Genomic DNA, 15,198 nt, shown 5'->3' with positions numbered 1-15,198 from the left:
TCACACTGGCCCACCGGGCACAGAGCACGTACGCTAAGTAGACTAACCGGCCCATTAATAAGTCCATGAACCCATTTCGCAAGCGGAGCGCTCGCTTTCAAATCTGCGCCAGGCTGTAGAGAAACCGCTGCGCCACGTTCCGCCCTATCAGACATCGTCCTGTTGGGGCCACGACCCGCCAGCACGCCAGAGCGCAGCTCCGACAGGGGGCGGGGCAGAGAGGGGGCGCTCCCGACGACCCACTCAAGGCACTGACGTCAGCCAGCGGGGCAGACCTGCGCGCCGCCTGCCGGCCGCCGTCCGAACTACAGAGTTCATTCACCTGACCATGAAAACTAGGCCGGGCGCAGAGGCGGATTCAGGCGCGGGCGGTGGGAGGACGGGGGGACGGCGCCAGGGGTGACAGAATGACAGCTATGCGGCGAGGAATCTGTCATGACGAATGCCGAGACAGGTGGCATGTGGGATGGTGGATGGAGGTGCGGGAGGCGCTATCTGCAAAGGCTCGTTTAAATGCCCGACGTGCCGGAACGGAGATGGCTCCTCGAAAACAAATTCTACATTGGTCATCGACTCTACGCATCATATCAGCACTCTATCCCACAACAGGGACAGCCAGGCCAGTTCTTGAAACTCCCCAGTCGGTATGACCTGGCAAACGACCTATGGTCGGTGCCTAGGTAGTAGGTCCTCACGATCAGTCGCTTTGAGCCGAGGAACGGCCCCTCGCCCCTAAACCCTCACCGCCCGTATGTTTGACTCGGTGAACGGTCCATGAAAAACGGTCCAGTCCCTGAAACCCCTAACACAATTTGTTGACCCGGTAACCCGCCAATGATCGGTCCCTGAAGCCCTCCCCCGTCGGCTTGACCCGGTGAGCGGCCCATGGCCGACCCGACAGCCAAGACACCGGTGCCACGGCCTTGGGCTCTTACGCTGCGGTAAAAGTGGCTCTCGTCACTCAGGAGCGGCACTCTCCCCACACGAGCCACCACCTACGAGGCTACGAGGCGCCGTGGTGAAAAGTGAAACTGGGTTCAGCGGCCCGGAGCCAGCGGCCAGGGAAACCACCTCGGCCTGACGCCAGTGGCAGCAAACGAAAGGGAAAGGCCACTGACCGCTGGAGAAAGTCCCCGTAAGACGGCGACCGATCAGCTGGAAGCTTCAGGAGCCATGAGCTCTGAATGGCTCAGCAGCAGAGCCTGTTAGGGGTGCAACTAGCGAAAGACAGAGCCGTCCAAACCAATCTGGTCGATACGTCTAACGCAATAATATAAATAGCTAAAAATTTTTGCTGGGGATGGAAAATACGATTAGATCACAAGCCGAACGTAAAACATTTTCCACAGAGATGTCATGGATAAAAAGGCCCAAATGAACAAGAAATGAAAACACCATGAGCAGACTCCACACGACACAGCACAGGATAACATATCCTAAACAACTCTTCGATGATAGCACCGGTTATTGAGGAGCCCAAGCCCTCTCCTGCGACCGCTTTCTGTTTGCCAGCTGTCCATGAGGGCCACGTCTCAAGGGGAGAAGAGATCGACCCCGTTCCCGAAATCTGGCACTTAGAAAGCGGTCCCCGGACGGCGAAATGGGTTCGGCCGGTGCCGCGCGCGACAGCGCCGAGCCGGGCGGGTGCGAGTCCGATTTCACCTGTCCCCAGGACATACCTGTAGCCAGCTCGGGGCTGGCGGCAGTCAGGTCGTGTTTGGCCAGGTCCAGCAGCATGGCTGCGACGCGGTGCTCTCGCCCGGCTCGACTAGAGCGGTATCACAGTGGAGCGCAGCCGTGACTTGCGCGGCGGCTGGGCGCAGCAGACTGCCCCCGCCGCCCGCCGCCGCCGCCACTCACACAGCCCGTCGCCCCGCCCCCGTCCCGGCCCCCCGCGGTCCCCCCACCCCCCGCCGGTGGTCACAGCGCCCCGGGCAGTGGAGGGGTCAACGACCTCCGCGGGCGATCAATGAAGGAGTGACGTCGGTCCGGGTGGCTGCCGTATCGACAAAAAAAGGCGCTATCGCAAGCAGTATTGAACTACCTCTTCAGACGGCACCAAACATCCGGGAAGGTTCACACACGAGCGGAGGAACAACAGGGAGTAAGAAATGTGCAGATTTCTATCGGCAGAAATGGGTAAACAAAAATAAAAGGATAGTGCCGATCAATAATGAACGTATTCCAAAGACTTGCTCCAAAGAAGCTCGTAAGCAAGGAATGACGATAAGCAGGGGCGGAGCTTCCTATACAGTTGGTGGGGCGGCTGCCCTACCAACTTGGTATTTTGCCCCACCAAAATAAGTTTTTTCCCCACCAGCTTTAGCTGATTTCTAAGACTTTGCTACTTTGCAAATTAATCTTTTTCGCATTGAAGAGCTTTGGAATGTCTGTTTAATGCAAAATATTATATCTGTAATGATAGGAATTGATTCAGTGTGGCATTTTATTCAACTTCATAATCGGACGTTGTGGGTTTGACGACTTTTTGTCCCACCGACCATAGGCGGCGGAACGGGGAGGGCACCGGGGCACCGCGCCCCCCTTTGATTTTGGCATTTTAACATAAGCCCCATGGGCGTTGCATGGAGAGAATTGGACCAAAAGTCGGCAGTGCCCCCCTTTAATTGAAGCCTGAAGGTGTTCCGCCGCTACTGCCACCAACTTCCCTGGAAAAGTTCCACCCATGACGATAACGGATAAGTGGAGAGAATTTTGCGAGCTAACGATCATTATAACCCTGGATCCCATTCGGAATAGGAGCTGGTTGATTCATCTATGTCAATAATCGCATCATGCATAGATCTCTGATCTTTATACAAAGGTCGGTATAGTAACGATATACAGTGGCCTTTATACAATTGCACAAAGCAATGCTCAAAGTTTGGGTGTTTAAATGGTAGGTAGGTACTCGCCAATAGCTGTAGTTAGAGCTTCTATGCCGTTTTGGATTTAATCCTCCCCAGCACTGACTCTTCCGTAACCAGTCAGGCAGATCCCATCACTTCATCTTGATTTTGAATCCACATCTACTAAGGATATAAGACGATATTGGCGGATTTCTGAAAAGTGAGACTTCATAATCGACGAAAAAAACGAAAACCAATCATCTTTTACGTTCAACGTAGCATTTCTTCTTGACACCACTGAACTGTGCAAACATACAAAGCTCTACAGAAAATGCTTACTTGGCAACGACCAGTGAGCTCCAATACGTAAACAACAAGCAGACAAGCTGTACATTGCTTGTGCATTGTACAAACAAGTCCAATGGACCCAATGATGCTAGCACATTTGACAAGAGGAACATATTGCCTGTTCTGGCAACTGCCCGAATATCTACATAGGTATGTTACTGGGGTTTATCGAGACCATTGGAATTCCTATCCAAATCAGACTCGAAAAGCATCATCTTTTCCCAAACTTACAAACACCACACATCGAAAGGTTATAGATATTTGAATTTAGGAGCTCTGTAGTGTACTGTATAGTATAGGGAGCTGGGCCGTGCCAATCACAGCTTCACCTGGTCTGACCACCTGACATTCCCCTGAGATAACAGCGGCACCCGGTGCGCGGTGACACCGGCCAAAAACCGTCACCGTGCACGCCGATAGCGTGCCGCCGGTCGGCGCTGCTTTGTTGTTTTTGCCGACGACCGTTTTTTGCGCGCGTGTCGCCGTCTGAGTCGCTTCTTTGAAGGGTTCAACGACCCAGCCTCCAGAGGAGATCTCGGCCGGCGCTCCGGTGTGGCCCCGCAGCAGTAAAAAACGGCGCAGAAACGCAACTGCACGGCCCCAGCGGTTTTTGTGCGTGACGTATTTGGGACAAGTCCACAACGATCAGGCCGACTTGATGTCAGCTGACAGGCTGAAAAGGTGAATAAAAACACAAGCAGCTGAAAGAACGCGATCAACACAAATATACCGACCAACCATATGGTATCTGGATGCAATAAATCAGATTGCTAAGTAGGCCGACGCGTCAATCACGCAAATGAAAAGAAATTAAATCAGAGGCAATTTTCCGCAGGAAGGAAAACAGTAATGAGGTCGTTGCACTTGGAATCTCATTGTGACTTATGCGTGGTTCACACCGGATCCGTAATGACCGTTACGTGCCGTAATGAATACGTCGGCGATTAAATAATATCTTGAAAGTGGAGGGCACAATGTAACGCGCATGCGTAGTTCGATTTTTTGACGACGTAACGCCGTATTGATTACGGATTCGGTGTGCACCGGGAATTGCCATCGTTGAGCGCCGCCCTTCGAATCAAGTGCGCCAAAACTATTTTGCTTATAAACAATCGAAAAATGGGCTAAAGCCAAGAGTTGTTTCTTAATATCGGTGCATCATAATTTTAATTGGTTTTGCTCTCTTCTTTTTAAATTTGTTCATATCACTTTTGCATAGTGGTTTATAATTGTATGGAGGCGTAGCATTGTTAATTAACTAGAACTGTAGGCATGACACTATGGCAAAGAATTTTTTATCCTTTTTTGGCATAAACAAGAAAACATGCCTATGCTGGTCAACGCTGAAGTTCATTTTCTACACTCGTGAATCGCTGCTATCCATGGGGAAGATCAACGACGCATCGTACAGTTTGCTCAATTGGCTTGCGAAGAGTCCATGCGGTGTCAGTCCAAGCGTCAAGTCTAGCAGGGGCAATATGGGCAGCGAAGTTGACTCAGAACTGCATAAAAGACTTGTGCAATATCTCTTTCGGGACGAGAATCTATGTATTGGAATATATTTTGTGGACTTTAAACTTGACCTTTAACATACCTACATGATTAGGCCTACGAAGGAAATGTTATATTTAAATAAACGAGTGAAATGTAATTACGGAGCATGAAGTTTATGTACGACACTCCAGAGATACCAAGTAGGTTGTGACATACTGAAGGCATACCTACATGAAATAATGCCTAAAAATCAGTCGGCGAGTTGATACGATTTTTTAAGCAGAAAGGTCCGCACTTCCACACGAGCAGACCGCTACCCGCTACCCAGACCAGCCCAATCAATCGCAATTCGCAACATGTGAGAAGGGGTGGGCACGTGCGCATGTGCCGACCAATACTCTCGCTGACCTTTGCAATCTGCAATCTGCATGCTTTATATGCGTGGTGTCATTCAGCATACCAAATATGAGCGCTATCGGCCCAGCCGATCCCGAGGTATGAAAAAGGGGTGCGCACGTGCGCACGTGCCGATCAATACCTTTGCCGACTTGCAGGGGTGTAACTTTTGCTTTTGAGATGGGGGTGCACTTGGTGATGGGGGCGACCTTCAATGAGGATAGGGGCGCTTCCAAGGTGCATAGATGGTGCATACATTATACATTAGCGTCGCCACGGGGGGACAAGCGGGGCAGCTTGCCCCCCCCCCACCCCCGACCGGGCTCCCCCTGAGATCAATGCAGATCCGATGAGATTTTCGGGTCGGCAAAAAAATGGGGGTAGTTTTCATGAATGGCTGTAAAGTCAAAATCGGTTGGAGTCGCGAGTCCCAACCAGAGTCGGAGTGAGAGTCACCAACATTTTCAGGACTTTGACTCCAGGCTCGAACGTATCATAACTTTGATTTAATCCATGTCTTGGCTGGTGTTAGCTGAATTTTACACTCGGTTTTCAACACTGTTGTGGAGCTGGGAGCGACCCCCTTACCTCCTCTCGGGAGCAGCGCTCCGTCCACGCGCAGAGACCGGGTCCGTCTAGTACCTACGCTGACACGAAATTTTAGTGTCATCATGCAGATGAGTCCAATGGTACAAAGTTGGGTATTATGAAATAAAATTGAATTCGTTTGCACGAATATCAATCAATCAATTGAATTTATAACGAATGGCATTTTACTTTTTTATTCCAACCTCTTATAGAATTGGGGTGCCCTTTTTATGCTCGTCGACTGGCGAGACCCACTTTTGCTGGAATCACCTTTTTCATTGGGCGCCCTTCTACTGCTGGGGTCGCCTCTCCCTCTCTCCTGCTGAGGCCACCCCTCATTCTGCTCGGCGAGACTTACTTCTGATTGGCGCTCCTCCTCTGCTGGGGTTTCACTTTCTGCTGGAGTCTGACATTTCCCTTGCCGGGTATGCCCTATTTTTGCTAAAGGCGTCTCACCACCTCTGCTGGGGGCGCCCCCGGCCCCACTGCTGCTCGACGAGCCCAACTTTTGCTCCAGGTGCCCCTTTTGTATAAGGGCGCCTCTCTTTTTTAGGCATCCCTCTCCCGGTAGGGCGCCCCTTTCTGGTGTGGCGCCCCTTTCTGCTGGGAGCGCTCCTCTTCTTCTGGGGGCGCCCCACTACTGCTGGACGAGCCCAACTTTTGCTTGAGGTGCCCCATTTATATTGGAGTGCCTCTCTTCTTCTGGAAGCATCCCTCTTCTGGTGGGGCGCCCCCTTTCTGCTAGGGTGTCCTTCTTCTGCTAGGGCACCCCTCTTCTGGTGAGGCGCCCCTTTCTGCTGGAGTCGCCCGTGTTCTACTGAGGAAGCTCTTCTACTGGGCGAATCTATGCTTGAGGTGCCTCATTCCTACTGGGGGCGCCTCTCCTCCGCTGGGGCGCCAGTCTTATGCTTGACTGATCCCAACCTACGTTGGAGGTGCCCTACTTCTGCCTCGGGCGCTCCACTTTTGCTGAGAAAGTCCCGCTTTTGCCGGGGTGCCCCTTTCACCCATTTTTGGGGGACGATACGACTGGACGCTTCCCAAGCCCGCAAGCATCACGACGCCGGTCACGAGACGGAATGTAGCCGGGAAATCACCCTCGCCATCTGCTCAAGAGCTTATCGGTGTCGGGCGGCGTGTGGTACGCCGCTTAGCCTATGGGGGTGCACTTTGACGTAATGGGGGTGCACTTTCAGGGGATGGGGGTGCACCTGCACCCCCATACATATAGAAAGTTACACCGCTGCCGACTTGTGAATTCTACATATAAGCATGGTATCATTCAGCATGCTTGATATAAGTACTTTCGGCCCAGCCGATTTCCATATATGAAAAAGGGGTGCGCACGTGCGCACGTGCAGATCAATGCTTTTGCTGACCTGTGCAATCTGAATATAAACTTGGTGTCATTCAGCATACTTAATATGAGCGCTATCGGCCCAGCCGATCCCAAGATGCCAAAAAGGGGTACGCACGTGCGCACGTGCAGACCAATGCCTTTAAAGACCTGTTCAATCCTCATATGTACATGGCGTCATTCAGCATACCAAATATGAGCGCGATCGGCCCAGCCGATCCCCAGATATGAAAAAGGGGCACGCACGTGCGCACGTGCAGCTCAATGCTTTTGCCAACCTGTGCAATTTGCATATAAACATGATGCCATTCAGCATACCAAATATGGGCGCGATTGGCACAGCCAATCCCGAGATGTGAAAAAGGGGTGCGCACGTGCGCACGCGCTGAGGCAATTCGAAATCGTTCTAAGGTCACGGGATGTGTAGTGCGCACCCAGCCAAAACAACAAACAAATATTGAACCGTATCGATTCAGCCGTTCCCGAGTTATGGTATGACGAGCTCTTTTGGAACCTCTCTCGTCGCACGTGGCACGTGCTGTAACAGGCACTCATGAGTGTTATCAATAGCGCAGTTCAGGGTAGAAAGGATGCAGCTCCTCTCCAAAGAAGACCGCTCATCAAACAGTCAAACCGTTTTGGAGATACATATCGACAAAAGTCATTACGGCGGCCGGTTGGGCCGAAAAGTTCAATTTTCCCAACTTCTGTTACGTTCCGTAACGAGTACGGCGGACGCTGCCAGTTTACGGCGGCTGGTTGCCACATTTCAACTTCGTCTACAAAAGTCACAATGCTTGAGGAATCTTGAGAAATATCTAGCTCATTACGTCCGTAACGGTTACGGCGTCATTACGGATCCGGTGTGAACCACGCATTATTATTAGCATTTTCCTCCTTGGTTTCGGCAAATGGGTAATGAATCACAGTTTATTGAACCCGATGATGAAACTGGCCACCAGTTAGTTCCTGATTTCCTCTTATTGTAAGCTGAGCTCGTGCGTCATCTGTCGACTGGGTCATTGGGATCGGCGTACCTACTGCGCCACATTTAGCGCAACCAAGACGCACATCTCATGCGACATAAGGAGCGTGACGCTTGCAACTAAAGCGCCAGTTGTGCATGACTTTCGCCTCACATGAGGGGCAATGCTCTCGTTATTCCATACACCGCTCCAGTGGTGAAAGTGCATGACCCAGAGCGAACAGAACAGGCTCCGTACTCGAAGTGTCGGGGCACCGCCCACCGGGCCCGTAGTTTTACGCTGCGGCTTCCCGTGGGACGGCGGCTGCCTGGGGAGATAGGCTGTGCCGCCGCGCCGCCGTGTCGTGCGGTGCAGTATACCCTCCAGTGCGCGGCGGAGAGGCCTGGCTGGCAGCGGCATGAGGCTTTCACTTTTTATGGTTGGAGTACGTACGTGGAAGGAGAGGATATTATTTAAAATAGATATAGCCCACATTGTAGAGTTGCACAATGCTTTTGTCAGCATAAGAAAAAAAAAGGACTTATTTTTGACAAAAATACGTATGACAAAGTCACATAAATTGTGTTATTTATAGAAGGCATGGTCCAAGACGGTTTGATACATAAAATTGTCTTTTGAAACAGGCAAACAAAAAACTTGTGAGACATGACGAACTACATACATGAATACAATGCCCAGACAAGAACACCGGAAACATTTCGCAACACCGAAGTCGAGTGCTAATCTGAATATTTCGTAGTTTAAGTGGAACACAAGAAACAAAAAGAGCCATAATAAACATTAGGACAAAGTCATTGATTTTTTTTTTTGAAAACATCTGACTTCTCATTTCTCGTACTGCATAGTTGTCTTCTCAATCGGTTAGCGTTGCAAACTTGAATCGAGACAGAGAATAGCCGAGAAACCTCGCACTGAAACTTCAGCAGCTCAGGTCAGGAGCGAACCCCTCAGCTGCCGATCCGTTCGGCTCCCAGCCACGGTAAGTACACACGCTGTAACTGGGACGGGGCCGGTACCGTCCGAGGACAGGCTGAGGAGAACGGGGTCAGCAGCTCTGAGTCGGCGGCGTTCTGCGAGCCCCCGCGGGCTGGGCACAACAGCCCCGTCAATAAATGGGACTCAGTACTGGTTAATGATCAAATTTGCGTTAACCAAACAGCATGAATCATGATTTTCATGATAGGTGTGCACTTTCCTCCCCATTGTCATTTTCGCTCAATCATTCCATTACTTTTACAAGATAACATATTTTGAATGACAAAATCTGCAGATAAAATTCAGGAGCTTGGTTCCAACACGAAAAACGTTCAGCCAAATATTCGCTTTTCAAAGCGCCTTATGCCCTCTATACCGCCGAGATAAACACGCTGAGTACTGAGCAATCAGCATTGCTAGTAGAAAGTTGAGTTCCATTGCATGAACAATCACACCACCATTGCAAAATGATGACATAAATCAGCCTCATGTGCCAATTTCATAACCTCCCAGCCCAGCCGGCCGGCCCGGGCGCGCTGTCGTCCCATATCGCGCCGGCGCGCGTCTGCCGCGTGGCGGGAGAGAGCGCGCGCGCGACGAGCGGACCGAGCGGACCAGGACACCTGGCCATGGCGGGGGCGGGGGGCGGGGGCGGGGGCGCGGCGCGCGCCTCTCGCCAGCCGACGGTGGCCAAAGTCGTCAGTCTGCGACCATGTCGAGTCGCCATCACCGTCGCCGAGAGATCGACCCTGGCCGCCAACTGGGTCAGACACCCGCGCAGAGGCTAGCGGTCGTTGCACTATGACGTCATAGTGGCGGCCTTTCACAAACAGGCGGCCGACCGTCGGCGCGCGAACCGACGGCGACGGCCTTGTGGAGGAAGGTCTCCGAGACGGGAAGTAGGTCAGAGCGCCCGCGCAGAGGCTAGTTCGTTGTCCCGCTAGGCGTTACCTTCAGTAAGCAGGCCGGGGCGGCGCGAGGTAGGCCCGCGGGCGGGGCGGGGGGGGGGGGGCGGAGAATGAAATGGAAAACCGACGGCCGGTGGGCCATTTAATTAGCCGTGGCGTACGACCGGTGGGTTGGGGAGGGGAGGAGAGGCGGGAGGAGCAGTGATTGATGGGAGCATGGCGCGTGCGCCGAGCCAGCTGTACGTCATCTTGGGAGGAGAGGGAGAAGGGAGGGAGGGAGGACTAAATACACACTACACTACATAGTGAGTAGGACGAGTTGTACGCACGCACGCTTCGCTCTGCTGAGGATGATGACTGATGGCAGGAGACAGATTGATGTTCAATAGTAAACGGACAGGGACAGTTGCTCACAGAAGTCGTAGAGAATGAGGACAACTGATCATATCGACTATTGAGGTAGGTTTTCAGACATCCGTCATCAGCTATTGAGGTAGGTTTGCATCAGATATGGGTGTACCAAGTTCGTACTGCTTAATTTTAAGGGGAGCTTCCGTTTCGAGACACATCATCAACATATGATCGCACTTATCACTAAATCAAACGTTAAATGAACCAGCTGGCACCTCTGGTCAGCACGTCGCGGCATGGGTATTCCACCTGCACATATTATCCAATAATCCTCTGGTCAGCTCACGAGCGGCCAGTTTCAGTACGGAGCGTCGTGACACGGCTAACCCATATCCGCCGCCTGCTCCTGACCAGACCCAATGGCCCCGATCCGTGCCCACGGTCCAGCCCTGGAGGACCAAGTAGGCCGCCTGAGAGCCGCGAAACGGGGACCGCCGCCGGACATGGCACAGCGGGCGCCCGGCGAAAATGGGTTCAGCCGCCAGATCGGCAGATAGCGGGCGAGGGGTCAGTTTCTAATGACTTTGTGGGGCGACACAGATAGTATCGGCCGCGCCGACAGAGCAGGCAGACACAAAGGCGGCGATACAGTTTGGTGGCGGCGGGCGGCGGGCCGGGAAAGTCTCCCGCTCCCCGGTGGATATTTGGAGATCGGTCCTCGGCGCGGCGCGCGCCAGGTTTCACTCGCGTCGTCCCTTTCTCCCACTGTCTCCATGGACGAGTGCCTCGAACTGGGTCGACAGTTTGGGGCTGAGCAAAACGCGCTCTGTCGAGGATGGCACAGTGAGCGCGAGACCGAGTGACGATGATCCCAGTGAGAGTAAGAAGTAATTTTCTACAAGCCCTGGTGAAACAGAGCGGTACAATTTATTATCGATGCGCCATGAAATAAGTAAAGGTGAAAACTGTGACATTTCATCTGTCGCATGAACTGAATCGAAAGACTTCAGTATCAGCACCAAAGCTCACACGTTGCCAGATAAAGTTGGCTAACCTATAAATCACAGCCATCATCGAAGCATCATGAAAAGATGTTCGTAGTAGTCAGCAACATGACGCAAGTACCAAACATCTCATTTGAATAAGGTTCGCGAAGTTGAAAGACAACCGCCCGTTAACCCTAGAATGCCTAGGGGGGGGGGGTGTTGTATCAACCCCCCCCCCCCTGAGGTTTTTTCGAAGTGCACGCTAAACGGCTTGTCGTAGCGGGCTGAAATTTTCAATACCCTCTGGGGCAACCTTTGCGCATCTTTTGCCGAAAAAAAATTGATCGGGTCATGTCATGTCACGGAGTTATGACGTCATAAGAGGTACAGCCTCCGGCCGGATTTTCACAAACTGAGTGCCAACGCCTGAGGTTTCCTGCCGGTGGTACGGACATCGGTTAATGGATCGTGATGAAACTTCCCATGCATGTTGGGGCAAGTATTGGCTATCATATGGTATAAGAAATTTGACCGGGTCAGGTCAGGTCACGGAGCTATGACGTCACAAGAGGAACAGCGTCCGGTACTATTTTTGAAAAGCGCCCGAACCACTATTTTGCTAATTCTTGTCACCTCAATGGGAATATGCAGCAATATTAGCTTCTATAGGGAGCAAATGGACCTCCCAAATCCAAAAATACAATCAGATTTCAAAAATTTAAATTTTGATTTTTCGAATTTCTGCCGCCGTCTGTGACCTTGCCGACTTCCGGCGCTCCCAACGCGCCATTTTTAGAGCTAGGGAAACGAAATACATACCAAACGATAGAGAATTGATCAAGGAACACGATAGTGAAGGTTTCAAGTCGATATCTCCCACCGTTTTGCCGCAATCGCCGCCGAAAGTTGAAAAAGTCTATTTTTCCGAAAATTTGACCTTTGACCGGTCAAAAGTAGGTCAAATGTTGACCTAGGACCAAAAAATATACCACCAATCGCGAGATCTCGTTGAGAGCAATCCGTTGCTTTTTTCCGCTAAGCTCTACGACCTTCCGTTTCGAAACGCCAGGGGGGGGGGGTCGTAACAACCCCCCCCCCCCTGGTCGTTCGTGTTATGAGAAATGGCCTGGTCGTGCGAGGGTTAATTCAGGCCCGGCGCTCGGCAAGCAAAATGTTTATCGCGATTCAACGCACAATGTCTAGAACAGCGCAGAATAGTGATGACAAATAGATGTCTATCGAAGAAACCCACCGGAGGAGAGCCAGATAGATGATTTCGAAATGAATACACTCGGTTTGACGGAGAAACGAAAGGAACATGGATGTTAGTGTTTTCCATCCACCGTTACAGCTTTCATCTCGAGGGAGTCGAAACATTTCAAGGGAACACCAGGAAAACAAGGCATTTCCGGGGAGGCGTTCAGCCAATAGCCATTCATTTATCTGCGGTGTGCCGGCCTCCGAGGAGGCGTGACCGAGACTCGTCAGTCGTCCTGGTAGCAGCAGTTTATCCGCCACTACTTGGAATCGTTATAGCCCCTTACTCTGACACGGCTGTTTAAATGCGATAATGGCGAACATATCGTTCAATATTATCCTAACTTTATGAAAGTTTTATGCAACCATTTCTTTTGTTCTTTTTTTGCGGTGTGTTTGATAAAGGTAATTATGAGGCAATGTAATCATTATAAATGGTGAACTAGCATAAACTGAGCTATTGTTGTGAGTACGAAAACCTTCACCAGCTCTATGTCACAATAACAACACAAAGATGACATTTCGGAAGGGGAACATTTGTACGAAGTCAAACAACCACTCAGTGTGCTCACAGCTAGGATAACACACACTAGGGTACAACGGTAGACGCATTCGACGACGGGACCCACATAGTGACTGCTCAAGCAGTGGTGAGCGAAAACAGTCATGCACGACTTCCCTCTCCCTTTAAATCCAGCACCGTGTCCCTAAACCCACCCCTGCCGTCCCATCCCGTCCCCGTGTACTGACCTGTCGACGGCTCCTCCTCCTCTCCCGGCGGCGGCCCAGGGCTGGGCACTGTCGACGTGACCTGGTCACAGCGCTCAGCGGCCGGCGGCGGACCGAGCAGCGCCGCACGCAGCACGGGGTCCAGCCAGGGCGCCGGGCCAGACACCAGCAGCTCCACCACGGTCATCGCGAGGCTGGAGCGGTGGATGAAGACGTAGCAGCAGCTGTTGCGGCGACTATGGGCAGGCTGGAGCACTGAAGATTTACACGGATGGTTTTTCACAGGTCTTGTGTAGAACGTAGAACTTGTGTAGAACGTTTGTGTAGAGCGACGCAGAAGATCGCTTGACTCGGTGACTTGGCTCTTCGCACTCAGCCGGACACAGGAATATCGAAATAATCTGGACTAGTTCGCAGTATAAGCTCTCAACTAGTGGCAGTATCAACAGTCCACACAGTCAACAAACGCACCAAACACTGTCGCGTCCTTACTTGACCTCAGCCAGTTCCGTCTGAGTTACAACTTACAACACAGGTAAACACACCAGTCCGTCTTCACGCAACAGCGCAGGTCCTGTGGTTCTTCTGTCTCTTGTTCCTTCACAACACCAGTCCTTGTCTAGTCCTCAGTCCTCGTCTGTTTCCAGTCCTCAGTCAGCGTTCGCCCAGTCCGTCACTCGCCACGGAGGCAGTGGAGAGCCGAGACCCGGCAGCGACGCGCACCCGGTTCGGTGTGGCCCTCCGTCCGTCGCCGAGTCGCCGCCCCGCCCGGCTCTGGAAAGCCGGCGGCGCCAGTCCGGTGACCTACTGAGCCACGGGCCAGGTCACGCACCCGAGACCAACCACACTTTTACCCGCGCCGCGCCGAGCGAAGAGCGGCGACGCGCCGACCGACCACGCGCTTTCGCTTTCCCCGTCTTGGAGACGCGCTGGGCGGGAGGGGGCGGGGTGGGCTGGAGCGTCGCAGCGTGGTAAACGCAGCGGAAGGGGAGCATGACACCGGCTGTGGGGTGGGGGAGGGGAAGGAGGTGAAAGAGATAACGAACGCAGCGCGCAGTGGCGAAGGAGGACGGCCAAAAGAAGTGGAGCAATTTCCATTTCCATGATAAACTTTTAGCCGATAACTTAAAACGAGAAAAAAAACACCCTTCTTTAGGTGGGTGATTCCTTTGACAAATAAATCATTCCAGGCGCCGGACCGATCTGAGGGAGGGACCATCAATGGGTGGACCGGCTGTTGGTTGGCCAGTCGCCCACCCTCTGAGGCCACCCTCGTCTCCCCCGGCCGCGCCAAGGGTTCTGCGTTTATCCGTCTCCCCATGGCCGCTGGACCGGCTTCGGTCGGCCGGTCGGCTGGCGGCGCACACGAGGTCACGTCCCGGGTCGATAGGGTCCTTGGCCCCGGCACCGCTGATATACGGTGGACCCGGGTGGTCCTGGCAGCGACTGCCGGGGCCGGCCGGGCCGGGCCGGGGGCCAGGGGGCCTTGGCGTGCCTGCGGGGGTCGCCCCCGGGCCAGGGGGGAGGTCATGGCACGCGGTGCCACGGCAGGTGCCCGCCGGTGTCCACCTGGCACTGAAACGGCAGCTGACCTTTCAGACTCGTGTCATCCGTGGCACGCTTACGTTACATGAAATTCAAAGGCCGACTTCTGACAGGAAGCTTGAAATGTAAAAAAAAATATCCAGGCCACTCATTAAATCAGGATGAAGCTTCATCCGAAGGAAAAATTTATCAGCGATGTGAATAAAAAAAAAACGTTTTATTTTCAAAAAATCACAAGACACCGCTGCATAGCTAAGGATTTTATACTTCCATTGTGACTTGTGAGTTTCTAGTACCGAGCAAACTTTTTTTTAGAAAGCAAACAAATAGAGTATGAACTTAATGCAATTATTAACCCAGGTTCCGTTGAGGTCTGGCAGGTTCCTCGTCCTGTTGGGGGGGGGGGGGGAGGGGGTGGCAAAGGACCCC

The 15,198-nt window shown here is 52.5% G+C and overlaps 1 protein-coding gene across 2 annotated transcripts in view; it reads right to left on the bottom strand.

Annotated features, from left to right (window-relative positions):
* LOC122371645 (nuclear hormone receptor E75-like) overlaps positions 1–14,025 on the bottom strand; it is a 39,757-nt gene extending 25,732 nt beyond the window's left edge. The window contains exon 1 of one of the 2 annotated variants that reach the window (XM_043348091.1): positions 13,246–14,025. In XM_043348091.1, coding sequence (XP_043204026.1) covers positions 13,246–13,411 — 166 coding nt within the window. In that variant the 5' untranslated portion in view covers positions 13,412–14,025. Of the gene's footprint in view, positions 1–1,679; positions 1,832–13,245 lie in introns of those variants that run through there. The other variant, XM_043348094.1, reaches the window with a different exon arrangement.
* Positions 14,026–15,198: the final 1,173 nt, after the last annotated feature.

Source organism: Amphibalanus amphitrite, unplaced genomic scaffold, assembly GCF_019059575.1.
Source record: "Amphibalanus amphitrite isolate SeventyFive unplaced genomic scaffold, NRLGWU_Aamphi_draft 001266F_arrow, whole genome shotgun sequence".
Taxonomy (NCBI): Eukaryota; Metazoa; Arthropoda; class Thecostraca; order Balanomorpha; family Balanidae; genus Amphibalanus; species Amphibalanus amphitrite.
Note: the sequence above shows the minus strand (reverse complement) of the source record. Positions and strands in the feature narration are given on the sequence as shown.